This window comes from Puccinia triticina, chromosome 5A (genome assembly GCF_026914185.1).
Source record: "Puccinia triticina chromosome 5A, complete sequence".
Classification (NCBI taxonomy): domain Eukaryota; kingdom Fungi; phylum Basidiomycota; class Pucciniomycetes; order Pucciniales; family Pucciniaceae; genus Puccinia; species Puccinia triticina.
The window spans coordinates 3782708-3804825 of record NC_070562.1 but is presented as its reverse complement, the minus strand read 5'-3'; the positions used below and the strand labels follow the sequence as shown (position 1 = coordinate 3804825).

At 52.9% G+C, this 22118-nt stretch overlaps 1 protein-coding gene across 1 annotated transcript; it reads right to left on the bottom strand.

Annotated features, from left to right (window-relative positions):
* Window positions 1-1626: 1626 nt before the first annotated feature.
* PtA15_5A475 (uncharacterized protein) lies at window positions 1627-15186 on the bottom strand (the record flags this gene model as incomplete). Its single annotated transcript, XM_053169240.1, has 2 exons — window positions 1627-2040; window positions 14884-15186. 2 exons carry the CDS (start codon window positions 15184-15186, stop codon window positions 1627-1629), a joined length of 717 nt encoding a protein of 238 aa, XP_053020457.1.
* Window positions 15187-22118: the final 6932 nt, after the last annotated feature.

Here is a 22118-nt window from a genome sequence, read left to right as displayed (position 1 = left end):
GCGGCGTGCGGAGCAGAGCGGACTTTCTCAGTCCAGGCAGTCCAGCGCGGACTGTCTAGTAGCGGCGCGGTGGTTGGGGGAAGCCGTGGTAGCTGGAGCGGGTCACAACAGCGGGCGTGGCTGGGGCCAAGGCGGCGAGTGGGATCTCAACACCGGATTCTAGACAGGGGTGTGGATGATGGATGATCAAGGGCTGGCGGCTGTCTACGGCGAGCGGCGGAGGCGCACATGACGACGAGGGGGCGGAGGCAGGTGGCGTGCGTGGGATGGCAGGAGGATTTCCTTTTCTATTGGTTATTTTTTATTTCCATTTCTATTGGGTTATGAGATGCGGTGGGAGTTTTCTCACGGGGGGGGGGGGGGGTTCTTTGTACGGGGGGGAGGAGGAGTTTTTCTTTGGGGGACATGGTTTTTTTTCTTTTCACAAGGGAGGGGAGGGGGGGGGGGGGGGGGGGGGGGAGGAGTTTTCCCCCATCATGATCATGATTATCATGGGAGGATTGTGTTATATTTTTACTTCTTCTTTATGGTTACAGATGCAGAGGATGTTATTGTGATTATTTAACGGGTTATTGATACCAGTAAAGAATCCCTCTCCGCTTCCCCGTGAGTAAGCTGAGCCTCCCCTCCCAGCATCCATCCATGTAAAGATTTTAAGTGATACTGAGTAAAAATAATACGCCTGGTTCGTCACCAACCAGAACCATCACCCCGCTCCGCCTCCGCTGAACATAAGCTTCCGCCGCTTTCTGCCATGATGAGAAAGACTGCAGGGTACCCAATGAAGAGAGTACTCTGCACCCGCTTTCCAATGAAAAGAACACCGCGCCACCTTAATTTGTAGCTCCAAAAACGTATAATAGCCCCAAAATCGTTGCAACCGTAACTAATAATGCCTAAAACGTCACAAAAGCCCCACCCCAGACAAAAGACCGCCGCCCCCGGCAGTAAAACCAAAAAAGAAAACTCCGAGTTCATCCGAACAAGTCAACAAACAGCCAGACCCCCACTTGTGGTAGAAGAAAGTGGTGCTCTGTCACATAATGACCACAGCACCATTTCTCCCGCAAGATTCCCGAGTGTATCAAGGGTTCTCCCAACTCGGGGGCATATAAGTACTTCTGGAAACTCTGCTCAAGATAAAAGCTGCAAGAAAACCAATGAGAATACCAAGAGAGTAATCCGTAAAAGCCAATAAACATATCATGGCAGAGCTACAGAGACTATGTACAAGAATTAAATAGAAGAAAAATGGCGGGCCAATACTTATTTCATTTCATTATTACAGCGGTATACAAGGCTCTTGAGGAGGGGAGTCGGTGGCATTTGAGTTGAGAGGTTGGACGGGGAGTGTAAGGGTTCTGTGAACCCTCACTGGAAGGAACGGAGGGACGGAGGGCCAAAGGCCAGAAGTCTATAAAAAGAATGTAATTTCCTGAGATTGGCCAATAAGAGGAAGGAGAAGGATGAAGACCAGCTTGGGGAAGAAGAGAAAAATGAGAGAAGTCAAGTACAGCAACTTAAATAGAGATCCAACTATGTAAATGAATATGCATATGTGAATCTAACTTAGTTCTGTCTCAGTAAGGGTGAAACCCTTACAGGGAGCACGTCGATTCCTTGGGCTCAAAGGTTTTCTTTGTGGCGGAGGACGTTGTTGAAATACTCCTGGCGGTCTTGCAACAGAAGATTGGACCTGGAGAGCAAGAAGCGGATGCGGTGGTGCATTTGGGTGGCGTACTCAAACACAAATTGACTCTTGACGGCCTGAATGAAGTGTGGATTGGTGTTGAGGGAAGAGTTTGGAGAGGGTGACAAGGGTGCCAATGGAGGGTGTGGAGGATGTTCTGGGACGGTGTGTGCGGAGTTCTCAGTGGGGAAGGATGTGCTAATCCCCTCGCAATCAGCGGTGATGTTCTCTTCCGGAGGGGGCGGAGCGGAAGGGTCAGCCAGACTGATGTGGCAACTTAGCGGAGTTTTGGGGTCGTCAACGGGCGCAGTTGTTTGGGCTGCAGAATTGTAACAAGGAAGAGAAATCAGCTGAGAAGAAGGACAGAGAAAGCGGAGCAACACTGGGTCGCTACGCTACGCTACGCTATTTCAGCGCTACGCGTTAGCGTAGCGGCAAAAAGCGCCCATCTATTTTGCATAGCGTTAGCGCGCTGTTAGCGCCGCTACGCCGCGCTAATTTTCAGCGGCGCTAACAGCGCGCCAATTCTTTGTTAGCGTTAGCGCGCCGCTAGAGTCGCTACGCTACGCTACGCTACGCTACGCTGCGCTACAGCGCTTTTAGCGGAAAAAAAGCCCTTTTTTCCCGCTAAAGGCGCTGTAGCGCAGCGTAGCGCGCGCTCTTTTGCGCCCTGCATGTTTAGCGTTAGCGCAATTGCGCGCATCTGCGCTAACGCTACTGTGAAGCCCCCTTCGGGAACTCACAAGCCGGTATTACATAAGCCATCGACGGACTCTTAGACTCAGCTCCCCCGCGCCCTCCTAGCTCAGCAGAGAGAAGCTGAACTTCTCTCCTGGGCTAGGTGAGCACTGATCTTTCCCCTTCCTTTCCTTTCTCAGTTGTATGTAGAGAGAGAAGCTGAACTTCTCTCCTGGGCTAGTACTTTGCAATACACGAGTGGTTCCTAGAAACCGTTTTCAGGCCTCTGTGCCGTGTGCCAGCCCAGACAGTGAAGAGTCCCAAGCGGACTCTTACACTTTTTTTTTCTCGATACCACTCCTGAAAAACCCTTTCGTGATGGGTTCTCTAAACTCTTCGTCTTCGTCGAGCAATCTGGCTCACCTTTCGCCTTCGTCTTCGCCCTCGACCTCGCTCCCTTCCTCAAAGTTGTCCGACGTACTCGACCCCTCTCTGAATCCGATCAAACCAGCACGAGTAATAATTGAACTGCAAATCACGGGCCGTTATTTCAGGGCTCTCATTGACACAGGCTCTGAGATCAATCTCATCTCGGATAGAGCAGTGGACGACTCCTTTCTGGAACGCCGACCGATGGCACGACCTAGCTCAATTTGCCTGGCGCTGGGAGACGGCTCCGCAATGCCGCTCACCATCTGTCATTTCGTCGTGGCGACGCTGCGTGTCACCCGACCCACATTGATATTTGAAGATACTTCTCTGCGGGTGGGACCGGTGCTAGGCGATTTCGACCTCATCCTTGGAACGCCATTTTTGCATTGTCATGGGATATCCGTCTCGGTGGAACAACAAGCCATGGAGTGTTCCCGACTGAATGTCATCATCCCAGACTACCGAGTGGACCATGGAAAATTTCAATCCATAGCCGCAGTCGACGCCCCCTCCGAGACAAATCAATATCCGTGCGCGGAGTCGGAGAGGTTGATTTTGAAGGAATTTGCTGATCTGTTTCCCGAGGACATCCCTGCGGTCGATGAGGACGTTGAAGACTCAGATCAATCTAAAGGAAGCTTGTTTCCTAACAAACTACAAGACGCAGCGTCTCGAACTCGACACAAAATCGTACTGACTGACCCCAATGCAGTAATCAACGAGCGTCAATTCCCGTACCCTCCCAAGCACCTCGCGTCGTGGAGAATACTCTTAGATCAACATATTAAAGCGGGCCGCATCCGGCGGTCAACCAGTCAGTACGCGTCCCCAAGTCTAATCATTCCGAAAAAAGACCCCTCTGCCCTTCCCCGTTGGGTTTGCGACTACCGCAAACTCAACAGCCTCACTGTTCGCAATCGCTCGCCCTTGCCAAATGTGGATGAACTCGTACGAGTGGTGGCTTCAGGCAAAGTTTTCTTGATACTCAATCAAACGAATGCATTCTTTCAGACCAGAATGCGAGAGGAAGACATTCCATTGACGGCAGTCAAGACCCCGTGGGGACTCATGGAGTGGGTCGTTATGCCCATGGGACTCACAAACGCGCCGGCCACCCATCAGGCGAGACTAGAGGAAGCGCTAGGTGACTTAATCAACGACATTTGTGTCGTATACCTTGATGACATCGTCGTTTTCTCGGATTCCTTCGAAGAACATGAAGCACACGTCAGAGCGGTCCTCCGTAAACTCCGTCAAGCCAACCTCTACTGCAGTCCCAAGAAGACAAAGCTGTTTTGCACACGGGTAAAGTTCCTCGGACATTGGATCTCGGCGGAGGGTATTGAAGCAGATGACGAGAAAATTGCAGACATCCAATCCTGGCCTTCACCGCAATCAGCAAAGGGTGTGAAACACTTTCTTGGGACGGTGCAGTGGATGAAGAAATTCATATGGGGTCTACAGCGCTACGTAGGGACGCTCACTCCATTAACAAGCTCAAAAATTGAGAATAAAGCCTTCAAATGGGGCCCTAAAGAGGAAGCAGCCTTTCAAAACATTAAACATATCATGACCTCCCTCCCGTGTTTAAAAAATGTTGATTACGAGTCCGAAGACCCACTTTGGCTTTTTACAGATGCAAGCGGCTCCGCTCTCGGCGCGGCCCTATTCCAGGGTAAAGACTGGAAAGTCGCTTCTCCCATCGCTTACAAATCCCACCAGATGACGCCGGCGGAACGCAACTACCCGGTTCACGAGCAAGAGTTGTTGGCCGTCATACAGGCACTTCAAAAATGGCGCATGCTTCTCTTAGGGATGAAGATCAATGTGATGTCCGACCATCACTCACTTGTACATCTCCCTCGTCAACGCACTCTCAGCAAGCGACAAGCACGATGGTCAGAACTTCTCGCTGACTTCGACCTCAACTTCAACTACATTCGCGGGGAGGATAACTCGGTCGCGGACGCCCTCTCAAGGAAAGACCTCCCCGACAATGATCCATCCACACCTGAAGAAGTAGCATGCGTGGCGGCGCTGACAGAAATTGGTCTGTCCATTGACCCCTCTCTCAAAAAAACTATCTTGGCTGGTTATGCACATGACCAATTTTGCATTGCCTTACGTGATGCTCTTCCCCTCCGCACGGATTGTATAGAAGAGAACGGACTTCTATTCATTGATGGCCGACTTGTCATCCCAGCAAATTTTCAACTGCAAAGATCACTCATCAACGAGGCCCACCAACGCCTTGGCCACTTGGGGGTCCTCAAGACCACCAAAGAGCTTCGCCGGGACTTCTTCTGGCCTCGGATGTCAATAGACATACGACAACTCCTCGAGCGGTGTGAAGTTTGCCAGCGTACAAAGGCTCCCACGACGGCACCGCTGGGCAAGATGCTCACTCCCTCGTTTCCTCGTCAACCCTTAACCGACATTGCAATCGACTTCGTGGGCCCACTGCGTAAGGCAACCCACTACGATATGATCTTGACGTGTACCTGTCGGTTATCGGGATTCATTCAAATCATCCCGGTTCTCCAAACGGACACGGCCGAAAAGACTGCTAGCCGCTTCTTCAGTGGCTGGGTTGCCAGATTTGGAGCCCCGACCTCTATCATCAGCGACCGGGACAAAACCTGGACATCCCGTTGTGGTGGCCATTTGCGTGGCGCCCGTGGCGCAGCGGATTCCTTGAGTTTTCAGCCATCAAGACATCAACTCATGGGCGTCAAGATCAATCAGCGCGCGTCGCGCGCGGTGGAATCTTCAAGGCGTTTCAGGATTAGGCTTTGGTTTCCTTTGTGTTTGTTTTGTTGTTTTCCTTTCTCCTCCTCTGTCTTATGTTCTTCTGTTTCTAAAATGCGCGCGTTGGAGAGGTGTTGTATGCGGAGGGTTGGTTTTCTTCCTTTGGTGTTATTTCTTTTCTGATTCTTTCCTCCCTTCTCTTGCTGTTGTGGCGCGCTTGTGCGCGCGGGTGTATGATGACTTGTCCACAACATTTCACAGCTCCCAGAGTCTGAGTTCAGTTTGAACTCAGATGATGGGGCGGCATGGGATTTTGTCTGAACCGAAAATTTTGTTTTTCAGATCATCTCATCAACTTGAATCTAAAGTTTATTGATCTTTGTTCGCTGATATACTCGCGGGAGCTTCTGAGTTTCTCTTCTCAGCCCCCGCGCCGATCCTCTTCCAGATTCCTGTCCTTTAAGATCACTGTCCCCAGTCCAGTTCGCCGGCCCTTTTCCCCAGATTCTCAGCAAACAAACCACCGCCGACGAGGATCTAAACCCCGTCGTCTCTTAACATAAATCCCCCCCCTCTTAAAGCTATAACTTGAATCCCACGACTCTTTTCCGGATCACCGCGAAGGCAGCGCTCAGCGCAACTCTCCCTTCCAGTAACTGCCGACGGCCCAGCACCGGTCGGAGTTCCACATTTGGTCCCCCGAGCCGGGATCGAACCAGCGACCTCAAGATTTACAGTCTCGCCATACGGATTTCAAGACGGTCGGCGGTTTTGAGGCGCTCTCTCCTTTTTAAATCTTTTTTTTTTTTAAGTGATCCCTGGTTTTCCCGGATCTTTCTTTCTTTTTTTTCGAGGACGGCGCTTGGAGTCTTTGTTTCGCGGAGGTTTGGAGAGATAGAAGTAAGTCCTCTCCATAAGTGCACCTCCGAGGGTTATCGCTACACGTTTCGAAAGCATTACGTTTGCCACGTGCTGTGAGCCACATTGGACCCATTTCTCTCTCCCATCAATTCCAGAATCCATCTATCCCCTCGCCTCGCAATGGCCGACCCAGCAGCAGCAGCGCCAGTCGCGCGGATGGTCAAGATCAAGCCACAAGACCGGGCTCTCAAGTTCACCGGATCGCGCGTGGAGGCTTTCCTTCGCCAGTACGAGCTAGCCGCCAACTTGGACGGCGCGTCGGATGAGGACAAGGTCCTCCAGATACCGTCCTTCCTTGGGAGCGAGGATATCCAGGACGCGGTGTGGGATATGAGCGGGTACACGAGCAAGTCGTGGACCACGCTGAAGGAGCAGATGATCGAGCGGTGGGGGCAAGTGGATGTGGTCCGCTACACCGTTGCTGACTTGCAGAGTCTCAAGGATGCTTGGATTGCTAAGGGCGGGATCACGACGCTCGAGGATTACCGGCTGTTTAAGTCTATCTTCGACGTCATCTTATCATATCTGATCAGGTACCAACATCTTTCGTCAGAAGATTTATCGGTGGATTACTTCTTTTTCGCGTTCTCGGCCGGGTTTCAACAGCGCATCAAGTCGTACCTAGTCAAGAAAAAGGCGATGGTTAAGACTCTGGACGGGCGCTATCTCTTGCCCGCGCTCAAGGAACTGCGGGCGGCTGTCATTTCAGAGATGGAGGAAGAGGTAGCTTTCACCTCAGAGCAGATCAAACCGCAGGCCTCCCTCCCTTTCACTTCAGGTTTCAAGGAGTCCAACGATATCATGATCAAGATGGAGGCTGATCGTCGGCCGAAGGAAGCGCCGGCTCAGTCGATGGCTCCAGCTACTGTGGACGATCTATCCCGCATGCTCCAGTCTTTCGAGCAGCGGCTGAAGAAGGAGCTCGCAGTTTCTTCTCCCGCCGCTGCTGCGCCATCAGGATCGCGTGGACCTCTCGTCTGCTACTATTGCCACCGTGAAGGCCACGGGACGGCGCGTTGTTTCGAGCTAAAGAAGGATAAGGAGGAGAAGTTGGTCGAGCAAAAGGGGACCAATTTCTTCCTCCCTAATGGCGCGCTGATCCCTTTCGACGCGTCGCGCCCGATTCGCCACGTTGTGGCTTCCTACCAACCTCAAGTGAGCTCAGCAACGACAGAGTTCAGGACGACTTGCGGCTCCTTGGATCCCTGGTATCCCCCCGCCGTGTCCTCTCAAGCCTTTTCGGGTGCCTATCAATCTGACCCTGCGCGCAAGAAGCACGAGGCGCCAAAACCTTACAAGGCCCCGACAGTTCCAGCTTCTGCCGCTAGGAAGACCCCGAAGAAGGCGCCTCCCCCTAACTCTGGATCGGAAGCTGAGGATATGGACGAGGAGCCTGAGCTTTTCGAACGTTCGCCGGCGAGTCAGCCTTCGCAGCCAGTTCAAGCTGAACCCGCCCCTTCGCCGGCCGCCACTAAATCGGACGGGGGCCCATCAAGAGTGAGATTTGAGAGAGGGATCACCAAGGATCACCTCAGGGCGGTGGAAGGCATGCTTCAGAAAATTTCTGATCTTCCGTTGACGGTCACGGTTGCAGAGCTATGCGCCGTCGCGCCGGCTATCGCTGACGGGATGAAACGTTGGGTCTCGAAGCGCCGCGTGGAAGTCAACTCAGAGGATCTGAAGGTTCACTCCGGAACGCTTTTGGAAGAGTCCTCTCCTCAAGAGGAAGAAAACCGGCTGTATTCCTGTCCGCTGGGGTATTTACCCTGCCTGCTTGGAGAAGAAGAAGGCAATGCGGCCCCCTTAGTAGATTCAGGATCTCAGCTGAATCTGATCTCGGATGCGAAGGCATCAAAGCTTAACCTAAGCCTCCGCGTTAACTTTAACTCCGCGGTGTACGGGATCGGGAATCAGGCGTGTGAATTGGTTGGCGTCGCTGAAGACGTGCCTGTCAGGATCGGGAAGTCAATAGTGGGCACCTGCCACTTTTGGATCACGCGCGTGGATGGCCCCATCATCTTAGGAAGGCCTTTTCTCATGGATTTCGACGTTACACTCGAATTCTCCGGACAGACGGGCGAGAAGATCCTCCTCCCGGACGCTAATGGTCGAAAAATCGAGCTGACCCTTTGTTCTGTGGATTCGGGCCGCTGGGAGCGTGACTTTCCGGGTGGCGGCCGCAAGGCAATATTGACGCGCAAAGGGAAAGCGCGCGACGATCCCGTGGAGGGCCGTCATTTTTTATAGAGCGGGTTGGCTCGGAAAGCGGCAGACTTAATTTAGAGTCTCGCAGTCCTGTCGCAGAGCCAACTAATAATTCAGAGGCTCACGGTTCGGTTTCTTTCTTTTCCTTGTCATCTTCTCAAAATCAGCAAATCCAAAAACAGCAAAAAACTCCCAAAAAAGCCAAAAACATCGCGTCCGATTTCCATGTCCAGTCTTTCCATCTCGTCTCATCTCACTTCAATTCTCTCAAGCGCCAAAGCGGCGCTTCATCCGATTCAAGATCAGGCCAAACAGGCGGCGAGGAGAAAATAGGTGTTCCACGGAGGCAGGGAGAACTGAAAGTAAGTTCCTCCCGATTATGCACCTCCGGGCGAGATACCGCCACCTCTGTGAAAAACTCTACTTCAGCCACATTTGTGAGCCGCCCGCATCCTTTGGACTTTCCTCTGGTTTCAGGTGATGCTCCACCCTATCCGACACGTCTCCGCAACGAGAATAAACTTCCCTATTCTCCCCGAAACGGATCATCTCAGTTTAGTCTCCGGAATGAGCATAAACTAGATACGTCTTGTGGCGTCCTCCGCAACGAGGGTAATCTAGTTCGACTCCGCGATGAGCCTAAACTCCCGAGCCTCCGCGACGAGGAAAAACTAAAGATCCTCTGTAATGAGGTTAAACTATTTTCTTGGACCCTGGATTGTGAGGGTGGTGTGGTGGAGTTTGGACCGCCGTGGAGACCATTTGGAGTAGAAGTAAGTTCCTCCCAATGTGCACCTCCGAGGCGTGATGCTCCGCAAACTTTGAAAGCCCTACCACGCGCCACACTTGTGAGCCACTCCCATCCGTCTGGACTCTCCTTTGCAGAGAAGGCAGCTTTCGAGGACAGCGCGGAACATCGGACTTGGCGGCTCCTTGAATGCGGTCTCAATCATTGCGCGCAACGGGAGCTTGTGGAATTGTGGAAGGAGGGCGGACTCCTCTCTTTCGCGGCGAAATACAAACCGGTGGCGCGAAAGGTCAAACCGGTGAATCAACCCATGCCCCAAAATCTCAATCCACCGCTGCAGCGCCCTCCCTTGTCTCGCGATCCTTATCGCGGTCTCTCGCGTTCCTTGGCCGGCCCTTTTGTGCCGCGCGGACGAGTCACTGAGCTGAGTCTTCAAGTAGTCAACTTTGGTCCTCCGGGGTGGCTAAACCCGTCAGAGTTGGATCTCATCAAGAACGTGTTGGCGGAAAGAAATCTTTCCATAGCTTTCGACGAGTCTCAGCGCGGTTTGCTTAAGAAGTCATATGGGCTTCCTTACATCATACCTGTGGTGGAGCACGAACCTTGGCAGAAGAGGAAGATCCCCATCCCTGCAGCTAAGATGGAAGAATACACGAAGATCATCCGTGAGCGTGTCCACACCGGCCTCTACAAACAATCTACGTCAAGCTACACGAGTCCTGTGTTCTGTGTGTTGAAGGGCAACGGCAAGCTGCGGATAGTTCACAACCTCCAGCCGTTAAATAAAGTCACGATTCGAGATGCGGGTGTTCCTCCGGCTACCAAAGAATTCGTAGAATCCTTTTCTGGCCGCGCTTGCTACGGCCTCGGCGACATCATGGGCGGCTACGACGAGCGCGCCTTGCATCCGATCTCAAGGCCACTCACGACGTTTGACACGCCGCTTGGAAGGTTCCAGCTCACCCGGCTCCCTCAAGGCGCAACGAACTCTGTCGCAGTGTACCAGGCTCAAATGGTTTGGATTCTTCAGGACGAAATCCCGGAGCACGCGGGTATTTTCATTGATGACGGTGGGATCAAAGGCCCAGTGTCGGATTATGACAATGAGGTCCTGGATTGGCATTCCAGCATCCGGCGCTTCGTCTGGGAATACGCGGAAACTTTGGAGCGCATTTTGTTCAGAATTGAAGAATCTGGGTTGACCGTGTCGGCGTCGAAGCTCGCGGCATGCGTGCCCGCTTTGGAGATCGTGGGCCACGTAGTGTGCAAGGAGGGCCGCCGAATGGCGAGGAGCAAGGTCAATAAGATCCTTTCTTGGCCAACCCCGGCTAATGCGACGGAGGTGCGCGGGTTTTTGGGCGTGGTTGTGTACGTTAGGATCTTCATTCCCTCCCTGTCTCAACTTTGTTTGCCACTTCGCCGCCTGACGCGCAAGGACGCCGAATTTCTCTGGACTTCCGATTGTGAGTACGCGTTTGAGGAGCTGAAGCTCATTGTGGGAAGGGACATTGTTCTTGTCAAGATCAATTACGGATCGGATGCGGGAAGAATCAAGCTTGCGGTGGATTCTAGCTTTCATGCGGCAGGCGCGGTCCTCTCCCAGGAAGACTCGAATGGATTGGACCGGCCGGCTCTTTACGAGTCCTTGCTGTTTTCCGATGTGGAGTCGAGGTACTCCCAATCAAAACTGGAGTTATGCGGCGTCGCGAGGATCCTCAAGAAGCTTCAAACCATTTTATGGGGGCAGCATTTCGAGCTCCAAGTTGACGCGCAGTCCCTTATTCAAATGATCAACGCGCCAAGCCTCCCCAACGCGCCGATGACGCGCTGGGTGGCTTTCATCCAACTCTTTTCCTTCGACATTGTCCACCGCCCGGGCAAATCCTTCACTATGCCGGACGGTCTCTCGCGGCGCCCTCAAGGCGAGGATGACAGTGATCCCCCCTCCTCTGAGTTTGACGAGGACTCTTCAGCGATTCGTCCGCTTCACTCTTTCACCGTCAACTCCGAAACAGGCTATTCCGGGTATCAGGAGGGCTTCTGGCGTTGTATGGAGATTTTTCTTGCGACCTTGGCCCGGCCAGAAGGCTTGGATGCGGCGGAGTTTCGCGCCTTGAAGCGCAGATCTGTGGACTTCTTTCTGCAAGCGGGCCGTCTCATGAAGCGCGGCAGCCCGTTGCCGCGCATCGTCGTAACTATCCCACCCAAGCAAGATTCGATCCTACGCAAGCTCCACGAGGATTTGGGCCACCGCGGCACCACGGAGACCTATCGGCGCGTCTCTGAGCGCTTTTGGTGGCCGTCCCTCAAGCAGTCTGTGGCGCGTTGGTGTCGGAGCTGCGAGGATTGTCAGAAGAAAGACCTCAGACGCCCCCAAGAGCTGCGCTACCCCACTGGAGAATCAACGGTCTTTGGGCGAGTGTCAATGGACGCCGTCCACCTCAAGGCTAGTGGCGCTAAATATCTGATCGTGGCTCGCGACGACTTCTCAGGGTGGGTTGAAGCCAAGATATTGAATAATCTCACTTCGGAGGCGGTAGCGGCGTTTCTTCAAGAAAATTGGACGATGCGCTATGGTCTAGCGCGCTCTTATTCGACAGATGGCGGATCTGAGTTCGGCGGCGCGTTGGCGGAGATGCTGCGCGCTTTGCCAGGGCAGCACAGAGTTTCCACCCCTTACTATCCGGAAGGGCAGGGCATGGTGGAGCGCGGCCACGGTCCCCTCAAGTCTGCTCTGGTCAAGCTGGCCGGCGAGAGTGGAAAGAACTGTCGCCATTACCTGCCCTTGGTGCTTTTCGCCGACCGGATCTCCACCAAGAGGACGACCGGCTACTCTCCCTACGAGCTTGTTTTCGGTCAGCGTGCAGTGCTTCCTCTCGATCTTGAAATCGAATCTTATCTCGGCGTTGACTGGGACGCGGTGAAGGACACGTCTGATCTCCTCGCCGCGCGCTCCCGGCAACTAGAGCGCAGCGAGGAGACTCGGGGAATCGCTTACAGGAAGCTGATGGATGCGCGGGGCGACTCCTTGCGCTATTGGGAAGAGAAGAACGCAGCGCGGATTTGAGAACCTCTCAAGCCTGGCAATCGAGTTCTTGCTTTCAACAGGTCTTTAGAGACGCAGTGGGGGCAGTTGTTTGCCCACCGTTGGAACGGCCCCTACTGCGTCGTGAAACAGGTTCCTGGAGGTTCCTACGTTCTGGCGGAGCTTGACGGCACGGAATTGAAACGGTGTTTTGCCGCGGATCAGGTAAAAAGGTTTTATGCTCGCGAGGACTTTCCTGACCAGAAGTAAGTTCCTCTCCTGGTATGCACTTCCTGGGTAGCTACTACCGTATTCTTCGAAACCCTACTTCTTGCCACACTCGTGAGCATTGCGTCGGCGCCCAGTTTTCTCTCTTTAGGACCCTCTTTCTCCCTCCTCTCTTTTCTGGTCTTTTCTTTAGTGCACGGACGGAAGGCGAGCAGTCTAGGGACAGACTGCAAGTGTGGTGGAGATGTGGTGGCCATTTGCGTGGCGCCCGTGGCGCAGCGGATTCCTTGAGTTTTCAGCCATCAAGACATCAACTCATGGGCGTCAAGATCAATCAGCGCGCGTCGCGCGCGGTGGAATCTTCAAGGTGTTTCAGGATTAGGCTTTGGTTTCCTTTGTGTTTGTTTTGTTGTTTTCCTTTCTCCTCCTCTGTCTTATGTTCTTCTGTTTCTAAAATGCGCGCGTTGGAGAGGTGTTGTATGCGGAGGGTTGGTTTTCTTCCTTTGGTGTTATTTCTTTTCTGATTCTTTCCTCCCTTCTCTTGCTGTTGTGGCGCGCTTGTGCGCGCGGGTGTATGATGACTTGTCCACAACATGTCACAGCTCCCAGAGTCTGAGTTCAGTTTGAACTCAGATGATGGGGCGGCATGGGATTTTGTCTGAACCGAAAATTTTGTTTTTCAGATCATCTCATCAACTTGAATCTAAAGTTTATTGATCTTTGTTCGCTGATATACTCGCGGGAGCTTCTGAGTTTCTCTTCTCAGCCCCCGCGCCGATCCTCTTCCAGATTCCTGTCCTTTAAGATCACTGTCCCCGGTCCAGTTCGCCGGCCCTTTTCCCCAGATTCTCAGCAAACAAACCACCGCCGACGAGGATCTAAACCCCGTCGTCTCTTAACATAAATCCCCCCCCTCTTAAAGCTATAACTTGAATCCCACGACTCTTTTCCGGATCACCGCGAAGGCAGCGCTCAGCGCAACTCTCCCTTCCAGTAACTGCCGACGGCCCAGCACCGGTCGGAGTTCCACACCGTTTCTGGAAATGCCTCATGAACCGTCTCAACATCAATTTTCACATGTCCACTTCGTTCCACCCTCAGGCCGACGGCCGGAGCAAACGATCAAATAAAACAGTCGGTCAAATTCCACGTACCTTCACCTCCAAACGACAATCAAAGTGGCTCGAGGCCCTACCCGCCGTCGAATATGCTATCAATTCAGCCGTGAACGTGGCTACGGGTTTCAGTCCTTTCGAACTACTTTACGGACGGAGGCCCTCCCTTTTCCCAAGTCGACCCCCGCCACTTACAGACTCACCGCCAGATCTCCCCACCCTTGACAAGTGGATCAAGCTCCGTGAGGACACCTGGGCAGAAGCCCGGGACACACTCTGCGCGAGCAGGGTCAAACAAGCGATCCAACATAACAAACAACGAGCCGACCCGCCTCCTCTTTCAGTCGGTGATTGAGTCTTCCTGAACTCGGCCGACTGGCGTGGGAAACACCAAACTGGCGTTGACAAGCTGAAAGATCGTTTCGAGGGTCCATATCCAGTTGTTAAAACATTCAATCATGGACAGAATGTGACCATGACTCTCCCAGAAGGCGACAAGCAACATCCAACCTTCCACATTTCGAAAATCAAGTGTTTCCGTTCCTCATCAACGCCCTCTACTCCGGACAACAACTCAACTCTCTCCGATCATCCTGAACAGTCGTCCTCTATGTCTTATAGGGGAGGAGACCGTGAAGCCCCCTTCGGGAACTCACAAGCCGGTATTACATAAGCCATCGACGGACTCTTAGACTCAGCTCCCCCGCGCCCTCCTAGCTCAGCAGAGAGAAGCTGAACTTCTCTCCTGGGCTAGGTGAGCACTGATCTTTCCCCTTCCTTTCCTTTCTCAGTTGTATGTAGAGAGAGAAGCTGAACTTCTCTCCTGGGCTAGTACTTTGCAATACACGAGTGGTTCCTAGAAACCGTTTTCAGGCCTCTGTGCCGTGTGCCAGCCCAGACAGTGAAGAGTCCCAAGCGGACTCTTACAGCTACGCTATCAGCTAAAATAGCTGCGCACCGCGTGCGCGTAGCGTTAGCGCATATGCGTGCAATTGCGCTAACGCTACGCTAAAAATAGCGCATTTGCGCTGCGCTACGCTACGCTAACCGCTATGGTTAGCGTAGCAACCCAGTGTTGAGCGGAGTAACTTACCTCGACTAAGCGGAGGTTTCCAATCTGGAGCCGGAGTTTGGGGCGGCAAGCTTTCAGAAGATTCACGGAGGGGATGGTGGAACGGTGTTTGAGAGCGTGGAGGGCGTGGTTGAGGCGGAGTTTCTTGATGAAGCGACGGCGACAACGGGGCTTGCGGTACGGTCTCTTGAGGAGACGAGTGATGGTGCGGAGGAGCTTTTTGAGGAGGCGGAGGGACGGCTTGTTGGCGTTGTTCTTGAGCGCGGCGGCCGGCGGCGAGGCGTTCAGCAAAGCAGTTGACTCATGGAGTGTCAAGGGGCCCATTGCTTGACAGCTTGTGCGTAGGCTGCGGCGGAATCAAATTGATGGTGTTCCGGCTGAGGAGTCAACAGATTGTACGCTGATGCGGGCAGAGATCGTTGACGGGGCGGTATTTTGACTTGCAGAGGCAACAATGCTTGATGTGAAGAAGGAAAATTGGAGGATCGGTTCTGGTGACGCAAAGAGCAGGCGCGCGGAGGAGGGGTTGTGCGAGGCAGAATGGGGGTAGACTCTGGAGTTGATACCCCAACAAGCGATCAGAGTTTGACTTGCGACTTTTTGATGATCAGCTTGGACCGGCGGAGGGTGGTGCGTTACGTTTGCAAGGGCTGGCTGGATTTGGTGGGACAAGCGAGCACTTGCGCTTGACGGAGCGGCAATGTTTGCAAGCTTTGGTGGAGTCGGGCCGGATGCATGGGATCCTACGGCGTCGGCAGCCTTCGCAGTCCATGTTAGGTGATGATTAGTTGATCGGCAGCGGGTCGGCTTCGAGGTCTGTTCACAATCAAGGGAGCTGGGCGAGGGAGACCTGGGGGCAGGCCTCCAAGTCTGGGGCGGATGTGGTGACAAATACGGGCGCGGGGCGCCGGAGCGGCCGGCGGGGTTTCCGGGTGTACGGTGCTGCGGAGAAAAGGGGCTACGGATGCCCTGGGACGGCACAGGACTTTCTTTAGCGGAGCGCGGAGCGTGCGGTCAAAGGTGGCGGAGCTGCGGTGTGTGGAGCAGAGCGGACTTTCTCAGTCCAGGCAGTCCAGCGCGGACTGTCTAGTAGTGGCGCGGTGGTTGGGGGAAGCCATGGTAGCTGGAGCGGGTAACGACAGCGGGCGTGGCTGGGGCCGAGGCGGCGAGTGGGATCTCAACACCGGAGGCTAGACAGGGGTGTGGATGATGGATGATCAAGGGCTGGCGAGCGGCGGAGGCGCACATGACGACGAGGGAGCAGAGGCAGGTGGCGTGCGTGGGATGGGAGGAGGATTTCCTTTTCTATTGGTTATTTGTTATTTCCATTTCTATTGGGTTATGAGATGTGGTGGGAGTTTTCTCACGGGGGGGGGGGGGGGGGGTTCTTTGTATGGCGGAGGGAGGAGTTTTTCTTTGGGGGACATGGTTTTTTTTCTTTTCACAAGGGAGGGGGGGAGGAGTTTTCCCCCCATCACGATCATGATGATCATGGGAGGATTGTGTTATATTTTTACTTCTTTATGGTTACGGATGCAGAGGATTAGGGTGTTCAAAGTTGAATTGCATAAAATCATAAAATTCTGAGGTGAAAAAAATATCAAAACACTCCAATTAGAGCAACCGTTCTAAAATGGTACATATAATATCATCATTTGAAAGTTTTATGATTTTATGATTTTATGTGTTGAAAATTTTATGATTTCAACTTTGAACACCTTAGATGTTATTGTGATTATTTTATGGGTTATTGATATGTTTATTGGCTTTTACGGATTACTCTCTTGGTATTCTCATTGGTTTTCTTGCGGCTTTTATCTTGAGCGGAGTTTCCAGAAGTACTTATATGCCGCCGAGTTCGGAGAACCCTTGATACACTCGGGAATCTTGCGGGAGAAATGGCACTGTGGTCATTATGTGACAGAGCACCACTTTCTTCTACCACACCAGAAAAGAATGCAAAGGCGTAACAAGCCCTTCAAGCGCTGAAGCAGACTGGGTCCGTGGCGGACTACACCCAATCCTTTGTCTAGCACGCTTCTGTTGCAGGATGGGAAATCCCCACCCTGATCAGCCAGTACCGCCAGGGCCTGACGTGGGACATCCAGATGGCGCTCATTGTTTCCCGCACCACATTTGCAACTATTAACAAGGTTGCTAGCTTGGCACTAGAGCTTGACACGGCAATGAGCGGAGCAAGACCAGGATAGTGCCGACCAAACAGGAGATTAACCCCGACACCATGGACCTATTGGCACTAAACAGCCAACTCTCCAACTCTGAGAAGACCCGGATGATGCGGGAAGGCCTCTGTTTCCAATGCGGAGTACAGGGCCATGTCTCTTGCGACTGTCCGACCAGGAAGGGCAAAGCCGCAGGAAAGCCAGGATTGCGGCAATGGAGAATCAGATCCGCCAACTAGTGGACGGGATGGCAGCAATGGGTAGAGGTGGGCCAGCAGATAAAGGTGGAAAAGGCTGGGCCAACTCGTCAAAAAATGGAGGTGATCAGGAATGAAGGTTGTGCCTTTCCTGAGCGCAGCGGAGTTGTATTGTAGTATTGGTGCTAGTCAAACTTTGAACAAGAATGAAATTGATCCCCAATGTTTCATCTCTTGCACCATCAAAACTCCCAGACCCCCTTCCTTATTGATTCCGGAGCGACCCACAATGTGCTGAGCAAATCCTATGCCGCCGCGGCGGGATCACTCCGCAACGCCACTGCCTCAAAGCAGACCGTCTCCGGATTTGATGGCTCCACATCCCAAGAGGCGTATGAGATTGACTTGACCCTGAATGAAGAACCCCGCCCATAAAAATTCATCATCACCCATCTGAAAGACATGTACGAAGGCATCCTCAGAATGCCATGGATCCGCAAACACAGACACCAAATTGACTGGACCACCCGCACTCTCCACTCTGACCACTCCAACATTGCAACTGCCTCCACAGTTTTTTCCACTCCAAAAATATCCTCAACAGAGGGCCAAGGGCCCATGATGGGGAAAGCTAGGATTTGTGAAAAGGGGGTGTGTGTGTTTTACCGCCCTTGCGATTTGAGTTAGATAGACTACCCTCATTCATACTCCCTGAAGCATCTGGCAAGCTTGTTTTTCCCGTAGATAGCACTCCGCACCCCGACTGGAATCCCGCACCTCCACAACCTGAATGGAACCCCGCCGACCCCGCCAATGATTTTGCTACCACTTCAGCGGTATCGTCCACTCCACAAACATCCTCAACAGAGGGCCAATGGACCATGATGGGGAAAGCTAGGATTTGTGACAAGGGGGTGTGTGTTTTACCGCCCCCGCAATGTGAGTCCAATAAAGTTTTTCCGCAATCATTATCTGAAGCAGCTGGCAAGCCCCTTTCTCTCCCCAAACATCATCCCGCAGAGATCAGTGCCACCCAGAAATTGTGGTTGACCTCTGCCCGACTGGCAGCAGCAGGAAAGGCCAACGTTGTAGCGCGGACCGCCAAAGAATTAGTACCATGGTGTTATCACCGGTATATCGACATGTTTTGGAAGTCTAGCGCCATGAAGCTACTACCATGGATAAAATATGACTTCTTAGTTGACCTAGTCCCTGGAGCCACACCACAAGTGAGTAGGATCATTCCGCTATCACCGGCGGAGAACCAGGCACTTGAGGCACTGATTGAGGAAGGACTGACCAGGGGAAAAATACGGAGGACCACATCCCCGTGGGTGGCCCCCGTTTTATTCACCAGAAAGAAGGAAGGAAAACTCTGCCCCTGTTTTGACTACCGGAAACTCAATGCGCTGACAGTAAAGAACCGTTATCCCCTCCCACTGACAATGGACCTGGTCAACAGCCTACTGAACGCCAACACCTTCACAAAACTGGAACTCTGCAATGCCTACGGGAACTTACGCGTGGCCAAGGGTGATGAATATAAACCGGCTTTCATCTGTAGGGTGGGGCAATTCTCTCCGCTCACCATGCCGTTTGGACCCACCAGAGCACCAGGCTACTTCCAGTACTTCATACAGGACATTCTCCTGGGGAGGATTGGAAAGGACATCACCACATACCTCAATGACATCATGGTGTATACTCATAAAGGCTCCGACCACGCGGAGGCAGTTAACGGAATCCTGGAAACCCTGAGCAAACATCAATTATGGCTGAAACCAGAGAAATGTGAATTTTCAACACTGGAGGTGGAATATCTGTAAGGACTCAGAATGAGTCCTTCACTGGATCAAGGGAGAAGGCACGGAAAGGGGCGCTGATGCCTCTCGAGGCAACTCTAGTTCACGGGGTTGGATTGCAAAAGATGACAACTAGCCAGGAGAGATGTGGGAGCAGGGATCTCTCAGTACAACTGGAACACGAGAAGAGGGAAAAGAAAGGAAACACAGAGAGGAAGTGAAAGGGGTCCTCTTACCTAGCCAGGAGAGATGTGGGAGCAGGGATCTCTGCCGGCTAGGACGTGGAAGGGAGCTCGGGTTGAAGTAGCCTGTGTCTTGTGACATCTCATTGTGAAACCTTGCGGTGCGCAGGGGCTTCACAGTCTCCCCCCCTATAAGAAATAAGGGGGGTATAGGTCGACATTTTTTGATGATGGGTGGAAAATTTTGGAGATGGTCGAGTACTGGTGAATTGGGGAGAGAATCAGGCGGAAGGAAAAAAATCGGGGAAGGGGTGTGTAGACTAGGGGAATGGGGATCGGGGACGGCAGGGTTGGCGGCGAAACGTGACACGGAATTGATGGACTTGAAGGGCGTCTGAAGGTCTATTTAAGAGTCCGGAGTGCTGTCAAGGGCGGGTTGCGTAAGCAGCGTCCAGCATGGAAACGATGCAGGGTGCGGGGGGGGACAGGTACATACTCATCCTCGGTTGGGTCATTGGAGAAAAGGTCCTCAAGAAGGGACCCGCAGCGGAATGTGATCTGGTCTTCCGGGACAAGTTTGTTGTCGCCGAGTAGGTTGGAACCTTCCGTGGTGGTCACCGCGTTGGGGTTGCCGGCCAATGCCGCCAACTCATGTTTGGTATCGATTTCGTCGAGGGGGTTGTCATAACCTAGAAGGGAGGCCTCCGCCTGGCCGTCGATTTGCGCCAAGCAAGAGGCCAAAAGTTTGTCCAAGTCAGGGGCCACTTCAGATAGTGCTGCCACTCCAGCCGGGCGACCAGTTGGTTTGCCTGCGCCACTTCGATTGGCCGCTTGGCCTCTCGTCCACGCGTTGGGCCCGATGTAGTTGGCCGGTTTGGGAGGGGTGATAAAAGAGGGGGGCACTTCTACTTGGGTTTGGTCGATTGGTCCGGGGCACGCGCCGACCGGGCTGCCGCAGTGCTTTTTGCAGAAATGGCACTTGCCGATGCTATCAAGATAGGAGTTGATGCACCAGAGGTGGTCTTCATTGATCCCTCGGCCAACCGGTCGATTATGGGGGTTAGGAGCTGTTCGTAACCGGAGTGCCAATTCTTTGATGAGACTGATGTAGAAACCACTCGTGCGGCTCTCGAATTCGCCATATTTGAAATTGGCAGACTGAAGGGCTCGGTGGTCGCTGACTTTTACCTGGAGCAAATCCTGCAGACCAAAGGTGACAGCCTCTGCAAGGGCAAAGTTGTCGAGCGTCTCTTTCTCAAAATTGAGGAGGCTTTGGAACGTCCTCGCTTGGGTGCTGAATTCCAAAAAGGTCTTGGTATCCGCCATCTTGAGCTGGTTGACGCTACGTTTGAGGTCGGTGCGCCACTCGGTTGGCAAGGAGAATTCGAAGAGGCGGGATTTGAATTCATCAGGTTTGTTGGCGAATTTCGGGGATTCATTTGCGTAAAAGGAGAGTAAATTGGTCTCGGCGATGAGCCCGCCAAGAATGAGACATTTTTCATCTGAGTGCGTGACGTCCTGTAGAGGTAGTATATGTTGGTACACCTCACACCTGTGGATATAGCTCAACGGTAGAGCAACCCAGCATGCATCGGGGAGATGCGGGTTCAATTCCCCCTGTCCGCACTATTCCTTTTACTCGCTCTACAGGTTATGAGCCCAGCGCTATAGGCAGCTGCGTACCTGGGATGAGCCTCTGGGAGGATTAGTGGGCTCTGTCACCGGTGTAGGTGTACAGGGGGTGTGTAGAGGTACTATATGTTGGTACACCTCACACCTGTGGATATAGATCAACGGTAGAGCAACCCAGCATGCATCGGGGAGATGCGGGTTCAATTCCCCCTGTCCGCACTATTCCTTTTACTCGCTCTACACGTCCTTCATCGCGTAGAAGACCTGTACGCCTTGGATCCACTTAAGAAAAGGCTCCACCTCTTGGAAGGGCCCTCTGAACAAGGGTCCGTCTGAGACGCGGAATCGTTGAAGATCAATGCGGCCTGAGGCTAGTCGGGGGGTCAAGCCGGCTTCCAACTTGATGGGCTCGAGTGCAGCAAAGCGGGCGGCGGTAGCTTCTCTGTCCAACCAAGCTTGGTCTTGCGCTGCTTTAATGTCCGCTCGGGCTTGTTTCTGGACCGCAAGCATGTTCGCAGTCGCCTGGGCTTGGGCATCTTGAGCGGCTCTCTGGGCATCCTGGACTTGTTTTTGGGTTGCCAAGAGTTGTTTCGCCGTGTTCTGCTGGATGACCATGATGGCCTTGATCAGATCAGAGTGCGACATGTCAGCTGGGTCTTCAGTGTTTCCAGAGGAACCTTGTCCGCTTTGCATCTTTGAACGGAACAGAGGTGGTTCGTCGAGGGAAGGGAGAGCTGGGGCCGATGGTCCAATGTCGTCGACTAGAGGGGATGGAGTAGGGACTGGAATCGTTTGTGCTACAGCTAGTGTGGCTGCTAGACGGGCTTTACAACGGATATCACAGGCGAGCTTTTCGGGGTCGTTGAATGGGATGAGAGGGTCTGTGTTGAATTTACGGGTGCTCATACGACCGTGTTATCGCAAGTGGGATATTGAGAAGAAGAGCCAATGGCAAAGGGGAAAGACTTGGGGAAAAAAAGGGAGTTTTCAAGGGAGGCGTCTGGAAGGCAAAGACATCAAGAACTTTCAAGGGAGTCGTTTGGACGGTACGGTCGCGAAGAGCTTTCAAGGGCGGAGCGAGTATGCAACCATTGCCAAAAAAATTCTGGGCTTTGGTTGAATCGTGTTTGTATCGATTCGGGGTGAACTAGAAAAAAAAAGTGTAAGGACTCAGAATGAGTCCTTCACTGGATCAAGGGAGAAGGCACGGAAAGGGGCGCTGATGCCTCTTGAGGCAACTCTAGTTCACGGGGTTGGATT